The 22,095-nt window shown below is 45.0% G+C and overlaps 1 protein-coding gene across 3 annotated transcripts in view; it reads right to left on the bottom strand.

Annotated features, from left to right (window-relative positions):
• The window catches only part of parga (poly (ADP-ribose) glycohydrolase a), a 105,002-nt gene that overhangs the window by 38,192 nt on the left and 44,715 nt on the right, over window positions 1–22,095 (bottom strand). For all 3 annotated transcript variants that reach the window (XM_014180372.2, XM_014180374.2, XM_014180373.2), the window contains 4 exons: window positions 11,397–11,476; window positions 11,222–11,282; window positions 10,979–11,054; window positions 6,040–6,187 (listed from right to left, as the gene is read on the bottom strand). In XM_014180372.2, the coding sequence (XP_014035847.1) occupies window positions 6,040–6,187; window positions 10,979–11,054; window positions 11,222–11,282; window positions 11,397–11,476 (365 nt within the window). The remainder of the gene's footprint in view (window positions 1–6,039; window positions 6,188–10,978; window positions 11,055–11,221; window positions 11,283–11,396; window positions 11,477–22,095) is intronic.

Genomic DNA, 22,095 nt, shown 5'->3' with positions numbered 1-22,095 from the left:
CCAGCCACCCAATCAGCATTCTAACACTCTCCACCAGCCAGCCAATGAGCATTCTAACCCTCTCGACCAGCCACCAATCAGCATTCTAACCCTCTCAACCAGCCAGCCAATCAGCATTCTAACACTCTCCGCCAGCCAGCCAGGGACAGAGGGAGGACAGGTCACCTCTCAGAGAGGAGTAACCTTCAGCCTCCCTCCTCACCACTCCTTGTCCCCACCCCGCACAGATCCACTCTCCCCTCCACTAGCCTACCTCATCCCCCCTCCACTAGCCTCTCCCCTCCACTAGCCTCTCTCTCCTCCCCCTCCACTAGCCTCTCCCCCCTCCACTAGCCTCTCCCCCCTCCACTAGCCTCTCCCCCCTCCACTAGCCTCTCCCCCCTCCACTAGCCTCTCCCCCCTCCACTAGCCTCTCCCCTCCTCTCCCCCCTACACTAGCCTCTCCCCTCCACTAGCCTCCCTCCTCCCCCCTCCACTAGCCTCTCCCCTCCTCTCCTAGCCTCTCCCCCCTCCACTAGCCTCTCCCCCCTCCACTAGCCTCTCCCCTCCTCCACTAGCCTCTCCCCTCCTCTCCCCCCTCCACTAGCCTCTCCCCCCTCCACTAGCCTCTCCCCTCCTCTCCTAGCCTCTCCCCCCTACACTAGCCTCTCCCCTCCACTAGCCTCCCTCCTCCCCCCTCCACTAGCCTCTCCCCTCCTCTCCTAGCCTCTCCCCCCTCCACTAGCCTCTCCCCTCCTCCACTAGCCTCTCCCCTCCTCTCCCCCTCCACTAGCCTCTCCCCCTCCACTAGCCTCTCCCCCCTACACTAGCCTCCCTCCTCCCCCCTCTCCTAGCCTCTCCCCCCTCCACTAGCCTCTCCCCCCTCCACTAGCCTCTCCCCTCCTCCACTAGCCTCTCCCCTCCTCCACTAGCCTCTCCCCTCCTCCACTAGCCTCTCCCCTCCTCTCCCCCTCCACTAGCCTCTCCCCTCCTCCACTAGCCTCTCCCCTCCTCTCCCCCTCCACTAGCCTCTCCCCCCTCCACTAGCCTCTCCCCTCCTCCACTAGCCTCTCCCCTCCTCCACTAGCCTCTCCAATCCTCTCCCCTCCTCCACTAGCCTCTCCCCTCCTCTCCCCTCCTCCACTAGCCTCTCCCCTCTCCCTCCCCTTCCTTTTCTCCTCCCTCCTTTTCGCCTCTCTACTCACTCCCTCCCTCCCCTTTCCCCTCATCCCTCCCTCCCTCCCTTCTTTCCCCTCCCTCCCCTTTCCCCTCCCTTTCCCCTACCTACCTCCCTCCCCTCTCCTCTTTCCCCTCCCCACTTAAATCACTTAATGTTATTACAGCAGTACTAGAATTCATGACCTCAGAGCAGAAAGACCTGCCGAAGACCCTGTTCCGCTAATGGACTCTCCCATTCCATCATCTTTATTAAACCTTTCCTGTGCAATGGCCACCAGCAGCATTTTGTCCCCCCCCCCCAAGTTGTATCATTGCTGGCCGGACGGCCGGGCCGGTGATATTAAATCATATTCCCCCGTGATACGTCTTGACATGGGGGGGGTTTAATGGATATTACCTCCCCCATTGAAATTTGCCAAAGTGCCCAGGCCTAATTGAATTTGCCTTGATTGCCTGGCAGGGCTGTACTGTGACAGGGGAAAGCAGATGATTCACCGATGGCTATCCTGCTGACCAGGAATGACGTGACGCAGAACAGGGCTGCAAACTCACTCTGAGAAAACTAACCTGTGTGGCGTTACAGGGTAGCTAGCAGAAATGTTACTACGACTAACATTATGGATTTGCATTAGTATACACATCAAAAGTCTCAATGCAAAGTTTACGTCTCTCTTTTCTATTTGAGGAGTTATTACATAAAAACGGATCAGAATTTAGAACAGTGACAAAGTCATGTCGGAAAAAGTTTTTCCGGGAGATGATGTACTGTGAGCCTAAGTCTATTTCCTAGAATGTAAAACTCCCAACAGAAATAATTTCACATGTATACCTTCAAATTAAACCAAATAATTAGTACTCATGACTACTGGTTTAAAAAAACAAAACAGTTCTGCCGACTTACAAGCAAAAACTTTATGAATGTATCGTTACAAATCAACTTGCAAGGTTGCTAGCCAATTAGCCTGCTAACATTTGCCCTACTAGACTTCTAACGTTACGTTAGCACTACATGAGTCAGCCAGTTGCTAATCAACACCTAGCTTACAGCTACATTAAAGTAAACCAACGTTTTGGAAATACATAACACCATCAAACCAGTTATCAAAGGATGTTAGCTATATGCAGTAATCTTAGCCAGCAAGCTAGCTATCCAGCTAACGTTAGCTATTTAGCCAACTGACTACTAGCCTAGCCAACCACCACGGTTATGGTCGACAAGCTAGAGCCCAACTACTGGAGACCAGCTTGAACTACTAAAACATAACCACAGATCAAAGCAATGAGAGAGCAGGGCCAGATTTATTGACGGCAAAACTTTTTAAAGCACGCAGACTGAGTTAGTTATCAAAGCTAGGGGGAGGCGGATGCGTCACTGGCCGATGGAGAGTCAGGGAATTCAAAAATAGTTAGATTCCAGATGTCAGTCAGCTAGTGTGCTAGCCAAGGTAGAAAAAGTAACAAAAACACACGTAGCTTACTTCACAGAGAACATGCCGAAAAGTTGACAAAACAAAAAGGAGAACAGACGAGGTGCTACACAATTAGAGCAGGTATGATTTTGTCTTTCGTTTGGAGCCCACGGCAAGAAGGCACCATAGTCTGCTGTGCTAACAGGTACCCACTAGATACCACAGCTACAAAGTCCGTGAAAAAGCATGCTGCATGGCCGCCCATGCTCCTTGTTTTACGTAACACTTCCTGGGATTGGTGGATTGTAGCTCACTCCCACCAACAGTTGTGTCTGGAATGTAATTACATGCTTAGTGGCTAACGTTAGCCATCGAGCTAGCATATGAACTCAGTAGCACAGAATAGATCCTCCATATAATGTTGAGAAATAGTGCATTGTGGGTAGTTTAGGAGATATCTGGAAATAAGTGAATAAATAGGCAATAACCTACAACTACAACAACTAAGTTACCTGGTCTTTGACCACACTGTGTTGTTATACTGGTGAGTAAAACTCATGCTTCCTACCCTTTAAGATACAGGCAGATACATACAGGAGGGTTGGTGATATGTTTGCAGCATTTCACTGTATGTACCCTTATAGTATACAAGGTATACCTTGTAGTATACATACATACATACATACATACATACATACATATTATTATATATATATTTATTTTAATTCAACAAATTGTCTTTTTACAACAGTGTCTTTTTTAAGAAAGGGGAGATGTAGACAAGCTTGATGATTAGTTGATTATTGATTATGAATCAGCTGTGTAGTGCTAGGGAAAAAAACCAAAACGTGCACCCCCTTTGGGGTCCAGAGGACCTAGTTTGGAAAACACTGGTGTAGACAGAGTGTTTGTGTGTCTACGTGTTTGTAAGCTGATTGTGCCTGCCTGTTGAGAAGTGGCTGATGAAGAGAGAGAAGGGAATCTTCGCAGCGTGGTATCAACCAGGCAGCCTCACAAATCAGCCTACACACGTACACACCTTAGGCAGAATCCCTCTCTCCTTTGTCAACAACTCACTAACCACAGCAGTCATCCCTCTCCTCTCCGTGTTGGGACAGGCAGGTTCACATCTCTGAAGAGCTATGAAATCAGTCTGCAAAGTAACAGACGGTGCTTCTAGCTGCTGCAAATTTCAAACCATATATTTAAGAAATATATATGGAGCCCTTATCGTTGACATTAAAGCCAGTGCTGTAATGTTTTGGTCCTACTGTATTTCTGGACAAAGCCAAAATAAAAATATTTAAAAAAAACCCCATATATTTAAAAATGATGTTTCAGTCTAAAAGGTGATTTAAAATAACTGACAGAATCTGTGCTCTCACTGACTTAAATAGGAGTGAAACTCTGTGCCATAAAAATACATTTTAAAAAAAAAAATCTGCCTTTCTGATCATACTATTTTCATTCAACTAACTTACTATTCCATCTTAACGCTTGCTTAAGCAGGCCCGAGATGAGATTCGGTGGGCTCGTTCAGACAGCCAGTGTGCGCCCGGGGCTAAAACGCATCTCTGCCAGAGTTCACTAGGCTGAAGAGAGAGAGAGAGCGCTAGTCACCTTTTGTCCTTGCATGCAGCCTTTCAATTCACTTCAGTTATCCAAAAACGCATTCAGACACGACTCCCCTTATAAACTCTTTGTCAAGCTGCAGAGATGTATTGAACTTTCCCACTCATCATTACTCACGATTCACTCAGAACTATCCGTTACCATGGTAGCATCCACATTAATGTAGAAGTGTTTAGAAACATTCTATTCCTATTTACAATAAAAAAAGTGACTCCAAAATAACACTAATTATGTACCATTAATTTCTATTGGGTAGCAAATGATCTGAAACACAAGCAAAATGAACAGCTGATGCATCCAAAAGAATCACAAGCTTGATGTAATCATTGCATGCTAGGAATATGGGACCAAATACTAAATGTTAGACTACTTTTAATACACATAAGTGAATTTGTCCCAATACTTTTGGTCCCCTCAGATGGGGGGGGGGGACTATGTACAAGAAGTGCTGTAACTCTCAAACGGTTCACCCAGTATGAATGAACATACCCTAAAATTACAGCTGACAGTCTACACATTAACTTCATAGCCGTTGTATCATTTCAAATCCAAAGTGCTGGAGTACAGAGGCAAAACAAAAACAAAGGTGTCACTGTCCCAATGCTTTTGGAGCGCTCACTGTATTTCCGTTCGGTTTCCTTTGTTCAAAAATATGAATGTTCAGATTCAAAATAATAAAGCTTGTGTGGCAAGTTGAGCAACGCCTTATAAACATGGATATATTAATTGTAACTTCCTTACTGGTAAATAAATCCTTGTTTGTTTGTTAATTTATTTGTCCATCAAGGCTATAAAGTTCAAGCACCAGTAATTACCCCAGACACAGACAGACTGAGCAATCAACAGTCCTATCTACTACTAACCACTAACCAGCCACTGATTGGGCCGATCTCGGGAAGAGCCAATCAGAGGAAATAACAGGGAGAGGTTGACAACTCCAGGAAGTGATTGTCACAGCAGTAGGTCCTGCTGACTGGTACTGTAAGAGGTACCTGACAGGTTGGACTGAAGGGTTCTGTTATTTACAGCAACCCTGCTGCGAGTTACCCGTCGTATATTCTGGTCTTATTTACTCCAGATGAGGGGTCCAGTGTCCACAGCATTACACAGTACACTAGCCAGACAAATATAGATACAATGTCTATGTGGCTCTGCTCTCTCAGATTCTCAACAGATTCTTGTCCACCAAAATATACCGAACACAAATATCAACGCATGAAACAGTTACAGTTCATATGAGGAAATCAGTGAATTGAAATAAATTCATTAGGTCCTAATCTATGGATTTCACATGACTGGGAATACAGATATGCATTTATTGGTCACAAATACCTTAAAAAAAAAAAGAATGGGCCTCAGGATCTTGTCACGGTATCTCTGTGCATTCAAAATGCCATCGATAAAATGCAATTGTGTTTGTTGTCTGTAGCTTATGCCTGCCCATACCATAACCCCACCTCCACCATGGGACACTTCTCTGGCAACAGCTCTGGTGGACATTCCTGCGGTCAGCATGCCAATTGCAATCTCCCTCAAAACACCAGACGTCTGTGGCATTGTGTTGTGTGACAAAACTGCACATTTAAAGTGGCCTTTTATTGTCCCCAGCACAAGGTGCACCTGTGTAATGATCATGCTGTTTCATCAGCTCCTTGATATGTCACACCTGTCAGGTGGATGGATTATCTCGACAAAGGAAAAATGCTCACTTTCAGGGATGTACACCAATGTGTGCACAACATTTGAGAGAAATAAGCTTTTTGTTATGCCTAATGAACATTTCTGGGATGTTTTATTTCTGTATGGTTATTAGGGAAGACACTAGTGGGGATTGTCTGACCTGTGATGATGAGACACTCATTTTGCAGCAGGGCTTCAGTGAAGAGGCGAGAGACGATGAGTTCAGGGTTAATCAGGAAGCGAATCTCTTCCTGAACCAGACCTGATCCGGTGACTCCTCCGCCCACAAACCGGTTGGCAAAGTCCACCTGCAGAGAGAGAGAGCAGGGCAGCGCACACATGAAGAAGACAGCCGAGTACAGTACCTAGGATACATCAGACAGCAGAGTACAGTATCTAGGATACATCAGACAGCCGAGTACAGTACCTAGGATACATCAGACAGCCGAGTACAGTACCTAGGATACATCAGACAGCCGAGTACAGTACCTAGGATACATCAGACAGCAGAGTACAGTATCTAGGATACATCAGACAGCCGAGTACAGTACCTAGGATACATCAGACAGCCGAGTACAGTACCTAGGATACATCAGACAGCCGAGTACAGTACCTAGGATACATCAGACAGCAGAGTACAGTATCTAGGATACATCAGACAGCCGAGTACAGTACCTAGGATACATCAGACAGCCGAGTACAGTACCTAGGATACATCAGACAGCCGAGTACAGTACCTAAGATACATCAGACAGCCGAGTACAGTATCTAGGATACATCAGACAGCCGAGTACAGTACCTAGGATACATCAGACAGCAGAGTACAGTATCTAGGATACATCAGACAGCCGAGTACAGTACCTAAGATACTGTACATAAGCAGCTCTAAGCTGTGCTTCAAGCATTGAGCTGTTTATGACTTCAAGCCTATCAACTCCCGAGATTAGGCTGGTGTAACCCATGTGAAATGGCTAGCTAGTTAGCGGGATGCGCGCTAATAGCGTTTCAATCGGTGACGTCACTCTGAGACCTTGAAGTAGTTGTTCCCCTTGCTCTGCAAGGGCCGCGGCTTTTATGGTTAACGATGCTTCGAGGGCGGCTGTTGTCGGTGTGTTCCTGGTTCGAGCCCAGGTTGGTGCGAGGAGAGGGACGGAAGCTATACTGTTACACTGGCAATACTAAAGTGCCTATAAGAACATCCAATAGTCAAAGGTATATGAAATACAACTCGTATAGAGATAAATAGTCCCATAATTCTTATAACCAACCACCACAGCTGGAATCACCAGCTTTCCTATGTTCTCATGTTCTGAGCAAGGAACTTAAACGGTAGCTTTTTTACATGGCACATAATGCACTTTTACTTTCTTCTCCAACACTTTGTTTTTGCATTGTTTAAACCAAATTGAACATGTTTCATTATTTATTTCAGGCTAAATTGATTTTATTGATGTATTATATTAAGTTAAAATAAAAAAAGTGTTCATTCAGTATTGTTGTAATTGTCATTATTACAAATAAGTAATTAATCTGTATCGGCTTTTTTGGTCCTCCAATAATCGGTATCGGCGTTGAAAAATCATAGTCGGTCGACCTCTAGAACAGAGTAATGGACAGCGGAGCAGAGCAGAGTAATGGACAGCAGAGCAGAGTAATGGACAGCAGAGCAGAACAGAGTAATGGACAGCAGAACAGAACAGAGTAATGGACAGCAGAACAGAGTAATGGACAGCGGAGCAGAGTAATGGACAGCAGAGCAGAACAGAGTAATGGACAGCGGAGCAGAACAGAGTAATGGACAGCGGAGCAGAACAGAGTAATAGACAGCGGAGCAGAACAGAGTAACGGACAGCGGAGCAGAACAGAGTAACGGACAGCGGAGCAGAACAGAGTAACGGACAGCGGAGCAGAACAGAGTAACGGACAGCAGAGCAGAGTAACGGACAGCAGAGCAGAGTAATGGACAGCAGAGCAGAGTAATGGACAGCAGAACAGAGTAATGGACAGCAGAACAGAGTAATGGACAGCAGAACAGAACAGAGTAATGGACAGCAGAACAGAGTAACGGACAGCAGAACAGAGTAATGGACAGCAGAACAGAGTAATGGACAGCAGAGCAGAACAGAGTAATAGACAGCGGAGCAGAACAGAGTAACGGACAGCGGAGCAGAACAGAGTAACGGACAGCAGAGCAGAACAGAGTAACGGACAGCAGAGCAGAACAGAGTAACGGACAGCGGAGCAGAACAGAGTAACAGACAGCGGAGCAGAACAGAGTAACGGACAGCGGAGCAGAACAGAGTAACGGACAGCGGAGCAGAACAGAGTAACGGACAGCAGAACAGAGTAACGGACAGCGGAGCAGAACAGAGTAACGGACAGCGGAGCAGAACAGAGTAACGGACAGCGGAGCAGAACAGAGTAACGGACAGCAGAACAGAGTAACGGACAGCGGAGCAGAACAGAGTAACGGACAGCAGAACAGAGTAACGGACAGCGGAGCAGAACAGAGTAACGGACAGCGGAGCAGAACAGAGTAACGGACAGCGGAGCAGAACAGAGTAGACGGCCAACATCACAACAGAGTTAGAACAGAGCAGTACTCCTGTCCTGCTCTCTGCACCCCAGAGTCACTCACAGGGTGCGTACCAGTGTAAGTCCCAAATGGCACCCTATTTTTGACCAAGGGCCATAGTGCACTATATAGGGAAAAAGGGCCATAGCACACTGGTTAAAAACAGTGCACTATACAAGGAATATGGTGCGATTTGGGCCACAAACCCAAGGTCAGTGCCAACCCAGTGAAGCTGCCAATTTATAGCACTAAGTCTGTTTATTATAATTATCATTTCACAACAAAACAAGAAACAAACAAGGTTGTTCAAGGCCTGATATAGACAGGAATACTGATGATTTTGCTGCATAGGAAACTGTATAATCCACCATTTTCAGGACTGTCAGTTTTGGCTCACTGTCCTTTAGACAGCCCAGGACAGGCAGGGCCAACTCGGTCCGTCTCAACCCCTGCACACAAGACTCTGAGGCAGCGAGTCAGACAGTTGGGTGGGGGGGCCCAGTCAGTCAGTTGGGTGGGGGGGGCCCAGTCAGTCAGTTGGGTGGTGGGGGGGCCAGTCAGTCAGTTGGGTGGTGGGGGGGGCCCAGTCAGTCAGTTGGGTGGGGGGGGGGCCAGTCAGTCAGTTGGGTGGTGGGGGGGGCCCAGTCAGCCAGTTGGGTGGTGGGGGGGGCAGTCAGCCAGTTGGGTGGGGGGGGCAGTCAGCCAGTTGGGTGGTGGGGGGGGCCCAGTCAGTCAGTTGGGTGGTGGGGGGCCCAGTCAGACAGTTGGGTAAGGGGGGGCCCAGTCAGACAGTTGGGTGGTGGGGGGCCCAGTCAGTCAGTTGGGTGGTGGGGGGCCAGTCAGTCAGTTGGGTGGTGGGGGGGCCGAGTCAGACAGTTGGGTGGTGGGGGGGCCCAGTCAGACAGTTGGGTGGTGGGGGGGCCCAGTCAGCCAGTTGGGTGGTGGGGGGGGCCCAGTCAGTCAGTTGGGTGGTGGGGGGGGCCCAGTCAGTCAGTTGGGTGGTGGTGGGGGGGCCCAGACAGTTGGGTGGTGGGGGGGCCAGTCAGTCAGTTGGGTGGTGGGGGGCCCAGTCAGACAGTTGGGTGGTGGGGGGGCCCAGTCAGTCAGTTGGGTGGTGGTGGGGGGCCCAGTCAGTCAGTTGGGTGGGGGGGGCCCAGTCAGTCAGTTGGGTGGGGGGCCCAGTCAGTCAGTTGGGTGGGGGGGGCCCAGTCAGTCAGTTGGGTGGTGGGGGGGGCAGTCAGCCAGTTGGGTGGTGGGGGGGAGGGCCCCAGTCAGACAGTTGGGTTGGGGGGGCCCAGTCAGTCAGTTGGGTGGTGGGGGGGGCCCAGTCAGACAGTTGGGTGGTGGTGGGGGGCCAGTCAGACAGTTGGGTGGTGGGGGGGGGCCCAGTCAGACAGTTGGGTGGTGGGGGGGCCCAGTCAGACAGTTGGGTGGGGGGGGGCCCAGTCAGTCAGTTGGTTGGTGGTGGGGGGCCCAGTCAGTCAGTTGGGTGGTGGTAGGGGGCCCAGTCAGTCAGTTGTGTGGTGGGGGGGCCCAGTCAATCAGTTGGGTGGTGGTGGGGGGCCCAGTCAGTCAGGTGGGTGGTGGGGGGGCCCAGTCAGTCAGGTGGGTGGTGGGGGGCCCAGTCAGTCAGTTGGGTGGTGGGGGGGGCCCAGTCAGTCAGTTGGGTGGTGGGGGGGGCCAGTCAGTCAGTTGGGTGGTGGGGGGGGGCCAGTCAGACAGTTGGGTGGTGGGGGGGGGGCCCAGTCAGTCAGTTGCGTGGTGGGAGGGGCCCCAGGATGCAGCACACACAGTCTGCTGTCTTTCTTTGACAGGCTGTCAGAGAGCCCCTCCTCACCAGAGAGCCCCTTCACTCTGATGGCAGGGAGCCCAGGCCCTAGCTGAATCTGATCATGTCACCCATCAGCTGTCAGCCCTTGGCAACCACAGCCTCCACAGGCAAACTAAAAGGTGAAAGGGACTAGGGAGAGTGGGCCGGCCTGACAGGGAGAGAGTAGAACGGACTGGGTAGAGAGCAGAGGGAGTGCAGGGCCTCGACCCCAGTCCCAGCACGCAGTCCCACAGACGTGTCCGCTTCCTCAAAAGGACCTGTTCAGTAGCAGTAAGCATTCTGAGTTAAAGCTAGGAGTACGTGTGCGAGGTCGACTCTGTGATTGACAATCACAGTATATAAAAAGAGAAGGGAAAGGCAGGGAGCCCCTCTAGGCTGGATGTGTGGCTTAGAATATAGAATGAAGAACCCTGGAATGTACAATAAGACTCCTTCTCCACCGAGATGCTTCTAGAATACTAAATCATGCTCTCTCGGCACAACACGGGCGCATGTAAAATAGCTCCTTATTCCATATTTCATCCACTACTTCTGACCAGAGGCCTATGGGCCTTTGTAAACAAAACAACAACAACAAAAAAATATATAAATATAAATAATTAGTGCACTAAATAGGGAATAGGGTGCCATTTGGGACACAGCCCGTACATTTAGTCATATAGAGTTGTATGTCAACTCTTCCGTATATCTTACCTGCAGCATGCCGTGCCCGTCGTCTTCTATGGTTCCTGCACATGTTATGTGAAGCTTGGTGAGCTGATTCTGAGAGCTGGAACATAGAAAAAAAACGAATGGCCTTTTTTTAGCTCGATCAACATTCTGTAAACAATTTTTCCCCCTTGTTCCTATTTGAATAAAATCCATACAATTACTGGATAAAATAAAAATAAATACATTTAATAAAAATCGACAGTAATTCCACATGAAGTTCATTACTTTTTCCAATTTGGAGGACGATCCAAGCATTTTCTTGTGAATGTTACAAGTCCAGTAGGTTCTGAAACATAAAACAAACCAAAAAAAAGTTAACTCAATCATCAATGCTTTTTGGTTTGAAACCAATATAAAATAATTGCCATAACAATAATTTGATAATACAAAAAAAACTTACTTTGCTCAATTACACTTCTAAAATAGCACAAAAGTGTTTTAAGTTTCTCCCTCTTCTTTGGGGAAGAGCCCTCAAACAGCCTGAAAGGAAGTAAGAGTTCATGTTAAGTCTCAAAGAGTCTTTCAAAGGCTACAGAACAGCTTAAATACATTTAAAATCAAGTTTAAGATTAGTATTGTTTCTAACAGTGTAATTAACAGTAGGGATGCATTATATGTTGGTGAACATATCGGAATCGGACGATATTAGCTAAAAATGGCAACATCGGTATCGGCCCAATGTCTAGATGAACACCGATGTGAAAAACCGATGTCAAAGCTGCCGTACATACCTATATAACGTAGGTACATGACGTAATGACGCCACGTAAAATGTTGCTCTACACCTGCAACGCAGCATTCCTAACCTAGCCCAAAATGTCTGCTGTGTGGATCGAGCAGTCAACAAGTCCAGCAGTCATTTGAACAAGTAAGAAAATTTCAGCAAGACAACTCAAAAGGCGAAATCCATTAACGCCAAGATAATGGAATTCATTGCCCATGACAATCAACCGTTGCCTGTAGTGGGTGATGTTGGCTTTCGCCGACTGGTCGAGCACCGGTACACACTAACGTTACCAAGTGCGCTATTGTTCAGATGTTGCCCTACCGGAGTTACACAGTAATAGCGTCACTGCTATTAGCTTCACCACATACTATGGAACGCCGTTTGGGTCTTTGCGTTGTTAAGATTCTGGGTTAAACTTAGAACTGTTATACTCAGCAGTAGAGTATCTGAGCAGCGATAGAGACTGGTTTTTACATCAGAAGTTAATAGTTATCTGTTGGAGCCAGATGGCTTTGGAATGTGTTGGGTGGATGGGAGGAAGTCACAGGATTGCTATAGGGGATATGGGTGGAGATCTTTGGGTTAGCATCAAGGGGGTTGAGGTTAGGTCATATCCCCTTAAGGGAGAAACAATGGTTTAATACCCCATCACTTCCTCTTCCTGTCAGACCATAAAAGATGTAAGGATTGGAGAGGAGTGCCTAAATTGGAGTGTATATAAAACTTGTTGAAACATGTTTTGTCTGAATGCAGCTGTTTTAACCCTCTGGGCAGAATAAACTTGGTTAAGCTTTCATAAATGTTAGTTGAGTGTTTTACTCTGAGAATTAGAACCTAACAGCGTGTCAAAAAAAGCTGCACATCAAATAACACAATCACTATTTGACGCATTATATAAGCTTCAATAAGCGTCAAATAACACCTTTCTATTATAGAATGTTGTGTATTCTGAATTTGCATGTGCAAGCCAAGCGCCACCACTACTATCCGTAGCACTGTCAAAGCGGTACAAAAAAAGTCTGCAAACAAGCAAAACACCAGGCCACGAACGATGTGTTTACAATACCGCGTTGGTAATAAAGCATTATTTGTTCGACCGCAACTTCTGGGGTAGCTAGCTAGTTAGCTTTAGTTTGGTAACCTAGCTAGCACCAATACAACCAGCCTGAAAACAATAACCAGTAGAAACTGGAGTCATTTTCACTATTCTTAGCAATGATTTAGGAATCCTTGTGAGTAAGTATTAGCTAGGTAGCCACTTGTTGTTCGCCTATCGAAATTGAACTTCAGTTCATGAAAATAGATAGCTGGCCAGCTACTTAACCCTGTTGCCCAAAGCTAACGTTATAAGCAGCCAGCTAGTTTCATCTGGCTAGTGAGTCTCGACTGGACCTGGTTATGTGTTGTGAAGCTAGCCACAATAAGGATTAGGCACAATAGTGGAATTTACCTTCAAAATAAAACTACCTCTTTGAAATATGATGCTGAAGGTTACCAATTGGTGGAATCATGCCATATTTAGACTAGATAATGTTAAACAAGGTTGGAATGTGAAGCAATGAAATACTCAGTGACACCCACAGAACACAACTGTGAAAAGTTTACGCAAATATTCGCATTGTAGCTCTTATCACGGGACTGTGACTGTTTGAAATCACCTCCCCAGTCAGCCTATTGTGTGCATTGACATTCATATTGCATTGTACAGCTTTACGTAAGGATTGGAGATCAATGAAAAGGGGTATCAGTCTACTCAATACCCAAGCTATCCCCCCCCCCCCCCAACGTCCTCCTCAGAGTTATCAGACTCCAAAACATCCACACAGTATTGTTTTTCCTCGGGAATAGTGTTCAATACACATAGGTTGACAATAAATGTGGCTCAATTCAGTCCCGCAATAAGAGCCACAATGCTAATGTTCTAGGTGTCACTGAGTAGACTGATACCCCATGTCCATAGGTAAAGCTGTACAGTGGAATAAGTATTCCCACAATGCAATTCTAAAGTATAAATACATCCAGTGTGATTTCAACAGATTTTTGTCAAATTAACAAATGATTGTTTTTGTTGATTTTATATAACATTACAACCTCGTTTAGCATAATCTACTCAATTATAGCATAATTCGACTACTTGTATTCATTTGCATTACTGTCAATGACATACTTTTATTTTAAAAGCTAACCGCAAAGTCCACTATTGTGGCTAATCCTTATTTTGGCTAGCTTCACAGATGGGTCCGACCACCATTAATCAAATAAGAACTGTCTTATAAATTAGGGTTATTTTACATGATGGCACCTAGCTAGATAGTTAGCTAGCTAACTATAGCTACTGAAACAATGTCGTTTTGCTATGTTTTGGGGGAAGAACATTGTTTGCATCCATGAGCTAGCAATTTTTTTTATGACCGGCACTGTGGGTGCACAAGACAACTTTACCAGCATCATAGCATAGGTATTGATGAATCGTTGTGACATATGCAATACAAGTGATAGTGTAATAACTATGTAAAAAATGTATGACCTCATTAAATTATGTGACGTGTGGTCATATTCAGGTCCTGATTGGTCAACAAGAGTGTTTGACACATCAAATAGTGTGCATCTTTTTTGACACGTAAAGACCCAAATGGCGTTTCATAGAAATCCTGGTTGAGAATGAAACAACTGAACAATGAAACAGCACAGCAAGTAAGTGAAAGAAATATATATATATATTTAATTGTGTTTTACTGGTAATGGGAACATACGTAAATGCCAACAAAATAACTTTTTGGTCTGTGTGGTGTGTGTAACCTTTATTTAACTAGGCAAGTCAGTTAAGATCAAATTCTTATTTACAATGACGGCCTAGGAACAGTGGGTTAACTGCCTTGTTCAGGGGCAGAATGACAGATTTTTACCTTGTCAGCTCAGGGATTCAATCTTGCAACCTTTCGGTTACTAGTCCAACGCTCTAACCACTAGGCCACCTGCCGCCCCATGATTTAAGTCAAATCTGTAACTAGGCCTCTTAGGAACATTCCATGTTGTCTTGGTAAGCAACTCCAGTGTATATTTGGCCTTGTGTTTTAGGTTATTGTCCTGCTGAAAGGTGAATTTGTCTCCCACAGTGTCTGTAGGAAAGCAGACTGAACCAGGTTATCCTCAAGGATTTTGCCTGTGCTTAGCTATATTATGTTTCTTTTTATCCTAAAAAAAGTCCTTGTCATAACATGATGTCATCACCACCATGCTTACAAATATAAAGAGTGGTACTCAATGATTAGTTGTGTTGGATTTGCCCCAAACATAACACTTTGTATTCAGGACATAAAGTTAATTTCTTTGCCACATGTTTTGCAGTATTACTTTAGTACATTGTTGCAAACAGGAATATTTTTTATTCTGTACAGGCTTCTGTCTTTTCACTCTGTAATTTATGTTAGTATTGTGGAGTAACTACAATGTTCTTGATCCTTCAGTTTTCCCCTGTTACAGCCATTAAACTCAAACTGCTTTAAAGTTACTATTGGCCTCATAATGAAATCCCTGAGTGGTTTCCTTCCTCTCCGGCAACTGAGTTATGAAGAACGCCTGTATCTTTGTAGTGACTGGGAGTATTGATACACCATCTAAAGTGTAATTCATAACTTCACCATGCTCAAAGGGATATTCAATGGCAGATATATATTTATTTTACCCATCTACCAATAGGTGCCTTTCTTTACAAGGCATTAGAAAACCTCCTTGGTCTTTGGTTAAAACTGTGTTTGAAATTCACTGCTTGACTGAGGGACCTTACAGATAATTGTGTGTTGGGTACAGATATTTTTACTCCTGAATTTATTTAATCTTGCTGTAAACAAAGGGGTTGAATACTTATTGACTCAAAGACATTTTAGCTTGTGTGTTTTTGCACGAGCTGTGTCTCAATCCACAGCATCCTCCTATGTCGCTCTTCCACATCTACAGTGGAAAGTGGTCGAGCTACAACAATGTTTTTTTTAAGACCATGAATACTTATTGACTCAATACATTTAATCTAAAAAAAAAAAAAAAGTAACATTTCTGGACATTTCTAAAAACATAATTCCTCTTTTGACATTATGGGATATTGTGTATAGGCCAGTGACACAAAATCAGTTCTGGGCAATACTGAATCAAATTAATGAAATAAGTTGAAAGATGTTATTTTTTTTTTTGACTGAACGAGTCAAAACAAAAAGAACAGTCAGTAAAAAGAGCCGAACTTTCCTGTCGCTAGTTTCTCCTCTGATCTCCCTGGCGTGTGTTGCCACGGCAACTGCTCATTCTAAGTTTCTGAGCTAGGACATGATCTCTTCTGAGTTTAACATGGTGAAATTTTAACTTCTAAATTGATAGTGCAGTTTGTTTCGGGGATTTTACAACTAGCTAGCTACTTCACATGCAGGTATGGACTTTGTTATTGAGTGTAGCTATGTTTTCCAGCCTGTCCAGAGAGAATAAATTGCATTCTGGGTTTCGTAGTCGACCTGAGCTCCAACTGATTTCTATAACAATTTTGCTTCCTACCTTAGTATAATGTTGAAATGCAACAACAAAAAAATGAAAATCACAACATGGTATTCTCACATATTAGCGTTATTTAACAATGTAAGTCAAAGGAATGTGTGGTTTTGAGTGAATTATTATTTTGGGCTCTCGAATGGCGCAGCGGTCTAAGGCACTGCATCTCAGTGTAAGAGGGGTCACTACAGTCCCTGGCTCGAATCCAGGCTGTATCACATCCAGCCGTGATTGGGAGTCCCATAGGGCAGCGCACAATTGGCCCAGCGTCGCCTGGGTTAGGATTTGGCCGGGTTAGGCCGTCATTGTAAATAAGAATTTGTTCTTAACTGACTTGCCTAGTTAAATAAAGGTTAAAAATATTTTCAAAAAATAAAAATCGTCTTGAAAATCTATGGCAAGAAAATGGTTGTCTATAAAAAATAGTAATGTGAAAATATTGTACAATCCCAGTGTGCAAAACTCTTAGAGACTTACCCAGAAAGACTCACATCTGTAATCACTGCCAAAGGTGACTCAAATATTTATTGACTAAGGGGTGTGAACACTTAAGTAAATGAGATTTCATTTTGAATACATTAAATTTAAAAAACATGTTTTCACTTTGTCAATATGGGGAATTCTGTGTAGATGGGTAAGAAAAAATATATTTAATCCATTTTGAATTCAGGCTGTAACAACAAAATGTGGAATAAGTCAAGGGGTATAAATACTTTCTGAAAGCATTGTAGATGGACGGATAGATTCTAAACAAATATGTCCATACCACCTACTGGCTGATTTGGTGATCTGGAGTGCAGGTCATTGTTTTAAAAGCGTTATGAAAAGTGATAGTGTTATCCCCCATCTGCAGTGATGAGAACCATGTAGCTAGGATGTAATCCTATACCACTTCCTGATTTCACAGACGGACCACTTAGAAGTTAAATCATTGGAAAATGTTTTTTAATTTACCCACTGATAGAACATAGGATTTCACCAAATTGACAGGAGTTTCATGATATATTTGATTTCTGGGGGTGGATTATCCCTGTAAGTAAGTAGTCTAATTATGTATTGACTCCACTACAATATTTCAGAACATCAAAGGACAGTTGATGGTTGAACCAGGTGGATGACGATGGAAAAAGCCACTGGGTGTTTGAGTCCACACATCCCAGTCCTTCTGGGCAGGCAGTAAATAACTACTACCCTCTAGTGAAATACCTTCGTCTGTAGGGGTCCCTTAAGAACAACTGCTAATTATTTGATTTCATTACTAAAATGAGAAGGATTGGAAGAGACGACACACAGTGTCACCAGTACTGAAGAGAGAGACATGGCGAGAGAGAGAGACAGGGAGAGAGAGACCGAGAGAGAGACGGGGAGAGAAGGAAAGAGAGAGGAGGTAAGAGAGAAAAGAAAGAAAGAAGGAAGAGAGAGAAAGAGAGAAGAAAGAGAGAAGGAAGAGAGAGAGAGAGAGACTGAGCACAGGCCTCAAACTTTGTCCATCCATGTGAGTTCAGTCAAGCTTGAACTTTTGATATGAATTAGAATCATCCCTCGCTCAGCTTCCCTTTCAGTCACTGCAGCCGGGCCAGGCCGGTTATGTAGAAAGCAGTGGAGGCTCCTCAGAAGGGAGGGGAGAACCATCCTCAGTGAATTTCATGAAAATAAGTCATACATTTTTAGATAAAATGATACTAAATATAATCACGTCACCAAATAACTGATTAAAACACTATTTTGTAAGATATTACTGCACTGTTGGAGCTAGAAACCAAAGCATTTCGCAACACCAGCAATAAAATCTGTTAAACATGTGTATGTGACAAATCAAATTTGATTTGAGAAGGTCTACAGTAGCCTCAACAGCACTCTGTAGGGTAGCACCATGGTGTAGCCGGAGGACAGCTAGCTACCGTCTTCCTCTGGGTACATTGACGTCAAAAGAAAACCTAGGAGGCTCATGGTTCTCACCCCCTTCCATAGACTTACACAGTAATTATGACAACTGACAGAGGACGTCCTCCAACCTATCAGAGCTCTTGCAGCATGAACTGACATGTTGTCCACCCAATCAAAGGATCAGAGAATGTTTACTTTCTTCCAAAATGAAGGAGATGCGAGAGAGAGATTGTATTTTTTCCCTCACTTTCAGTTTCACTTACTTAGCTAGCAGACGGAGCTATCTAGTTTAGCCTACTGAAACACCTTGCTCAATCAGTGGGATGCTATGTTAGCTAGTTTAGCCTACTAAAACACCTTGCTCAATCAGTGGGATGCTATGTTAGCTAGTTTAGCCTACTGGGGCCCGCCGGTGTAACTGCTTACTAACTGTACATTATAACGTTACTACATGATTGTAGCGGGTTTACTAACCGTTAGTAATATTAGCTATGTTGACTAGGACGTTACTTTAGCTAATATGGAGACAACGATGAAGGCTGTCTGTGTGTAGTGGTTTGGCTTGGAAAGTAGTTTTTTTCTCTCCACCTGGTCAAATACAGCTGATGTGTTATGCATTGAAGTCCACAAGCGAAGGGAAGAGAAGGAATACAACGTGGCTGCTATGAGAGTGAACTCCGTTTACATGTGATCAGCGGTGTATTCATTCCAACGATTCTGTTGTAGAACGTATCTTAAACGGAAGCAAAGGGAACAAAAACGGGGATAAACATTCCTGAATTTGTCCAACAGAAACTCTCGTTTGCCCTATATCACCCTATATCAGCTCGATGCACTGCCTGTGCAAGGCGGTATTGAATGTCACTGTCTGTCACCTCAAATTTGTCTCGCGACCTGTGTGCACCTACGTTGTAAACTTTCATTCATAGGCTAGGTTGAAGCAATCTCATGATGGGTACAGGGAAAATTATAGTAGTAGCCTAAACCTATCACTGTTACATTGAACTGGGTGAATGGAATATGAATGACAGTCATCCAATATGCTGTAAAGGAAATAAGGTCATGCTAAATGGAGAAAAAAAAATATATGTTTTGTCCTCCCTCATCTTAAAATGGCACTGACCGCCACTGGTAGAAAGTGCTTCTTACATCGTTTCAACAATGGCAGTTTGCCCCAGGCCTCAGTCCCATCACAAAGTCACACTCATGTGTCCCTCTACTCCACAGCACTTACACAAAAAGGAAACGAATAGAAAAGAATGAGGGAAAAAAACTAAAACAGAAAAGAAAAAAAACACGGGCTCCCTTTCCACCTCCCAGCAACCCCAGGGCTACATTATTAACAAGGCCCCATGTCCCTTTCCACCTCCCAGCAACCCCAGGGCTACATTAACAAGGCCCCATGTCCCTTTCCACCTCCCAGCAACCCCAGGGCTACATTAACAAGGCCCCATGTCCCTTTCCACCTCCCAGCAACCCCAGGGCTACATTAACAAGGCCCCATGTCCCTTTCCACCTCCCAGCAACCCCAGGGCTACATTATTAACAAGGCCCCATGTCCCTTTCCACCTCCCAGCAACCCCAGGGCTACATTATTAACAAGGCCCCATGTCCCTTTCCACCTCCCAGCAACCCCAGGGCTACATTAACAAGGCCCCATGTCCCTTTCCACCTCCCAGCAACCCCAGGGCTACATTAACAAGGCCCCATGTCCCTTTCCACCTCCCAGCAACCCCAGGGCTACATTAACAAGGCCCCATGTCCCTTTCCACCTCCCAGCAACCCCAGGGCTACATTAACAAGGCCCCATGTCCCTTTCCACCTCCCAGCAACCCCAGGGCTACATTAACAAGGCCCCATGTCCCTTTCCACCTCCCAGCAACCCCAGGGCTACATTAACAAGGCCCCATGTCCCTTTTAAAAAACCTCCCAGCAACCCCAGGGCTACATTATTAACAAGGCCCCATGTCCCTTTAAAAAAACCTCCCAGCAACCCCAGGGCTACATTAACAAGGCCCCATGTCCCTTTCCACCTCCCAGCAACCCCAGGGCTACATTAACAAGGCCCCATGTCCCTTTTAAAAAACCTCCCAGCAACCCCAGGGCTACATTATTAACAAGGCCCCATGTCCCTTTTAAAAAACCTCCCAGCAACCCCAGGGCTACATTATTAACAAGGCCCCATGTCCCTTTTAAAAAACCTCCCAGCAACCCCAGGGCTACATTAACAAGGCCCCATGTCCCTTTTAAAAAAGGAGCAGAGATGTCAGGAAGCTATTAATCTCATCCAGCCTTACTACAAAAGCTGTCTGCCTATAGGAGGTGCACTAGTGAGGCTATTTGAACTGAATGTCTAACCCAGCATTAAGGCCATCACCATCTCGCTACCAACGGCCAAATCTACTAAACTCCTGTACGTCCTCCTGCTTTGCCCTTCGACGGCATGCCATTTCAATCAGAGAGAGAGAGAGAGGAATTTCAATCAAAGAGAGAGAGAGAGAAATTTCATGAGAGCAAAAGGAATGACAAGGCTTAATGACACAAGGCTGGATGCACTGAGAGGCTGAGAGCCCCTCCAGGCCCAGAGAAACTCATTAATTTAAGTCCATTCCTCATTTTTCTTTTCTGTCATTGTAGCCTAGTAGAAACAATCTTGAGTCATGTTATTTAGCCCACAGGGCTCTCACAGGGCAGCTAGCCAGCCAATGGTTGGTAAGAGCAGGTAAGAGCAGGCTTTTAGTAATAGAATTCCAATATGGTATTTTGGGAATGGTGAAATGAATACATAATTATATAATGGCAACAATCCATCAAAGATTTTCCACGTAGAGATGTGATGTAACGTAGCTCGGTTGCCCATTTAGAGAAAAGTGTTGCAGAGTGCAGTTCATTTTCATTAGACTAGAACTCTCATTTGTATGAAGAAACTTACAACAGAACAGCACCAAATCTACTTTACCGAGAGACAAACAAGAACAACTTTTTTTTTTTTAAAGCCTCCCCCTGCTAGACTACAAATGTATTTAATGAATCCCAGATACATTTCTACTCATTGTGTTAAAAGGAGGCCTTGCTGAGTGATCTAAGAAAACATCTGTACTACTGCATCTCCTCAAAGCGGAGGCCAAGGGTTCTTCCAAAATGGCACTCTTCTAAATGACCAAATCAGTGAGATGGCTAACAATGCTCTTGTCTTGGACACAACATCATCAGTGGCTAACAATGCTCTTGTCTTGGACACAACATCATCAGTGGCTAACAATGCTCTTGTCTTGGACACAACATCATCAGTGGCTAACAATGCTCTTGTCTTGGACACAACATCATCAGTGGCAAACAATGCTCTTGTCTTGGACACAACATCATCAGTGGCAAACAATGCTCTTGTCTTGGACACAACATCATCAGTGGCAAACAATGCTCTTGTCTTGGACACAACATCATCAGTGGCTAACAATGCTCTTGTCTTGGACACAACATCATCAGTGGCTAACAATGCTCTTGTCTTGGACACAACATCATCAGTGGCTAACAATGCTCTTGTCTTGGACACAACATCATCAGTGGCTAACAATGCTCTTGTCTTGGACACAACATCATCAGTGGCTAACAATGCTCTTGTCTTGGACACAACATCATCAGTGGCTAACAATGCTCTTGTCTTGGACACAACATCATCAGTGGCTAACAATGCTCTTGTCTTGGACACAACATCATCAGTGGCTAACAATGCTCTTGTCTTGGACACAACATCATCAGTGGCTAACAATGCTCTTGTCTTGGACACAACATCATCAGTGGCTAACAATGCTCTTGTCTTGGACACAACATCATCAGTGGCTAACAATGCTCTTGTCTTGGACACAACATCATCAGTGGCTAACAATGCTCTTGTCTTGGACACAACATCATCAGTGGCAAACAATGCTCTTGTCTTGGACACAACATCATC

The sequence above is a fragment of the Salmo salar genome, chromosome ssa28 (assembly GCF_905237065.1).
Source record: "Salmo salar chromosome ssa28, Ssal_v3.1, whole genome shotgun sequence".
Taxonomy (NCBI): Eukaryota; Metazoa; Chordata; class Actinopteri; order Salmoniformes; family Salmonidae; genus Salmo; species Salmo salar.
The sequence above is the reverse complement of the archived record's forward strand: the minus strand, read 5'-3'. Positions and strand labels throughout refer to the sequence as shown.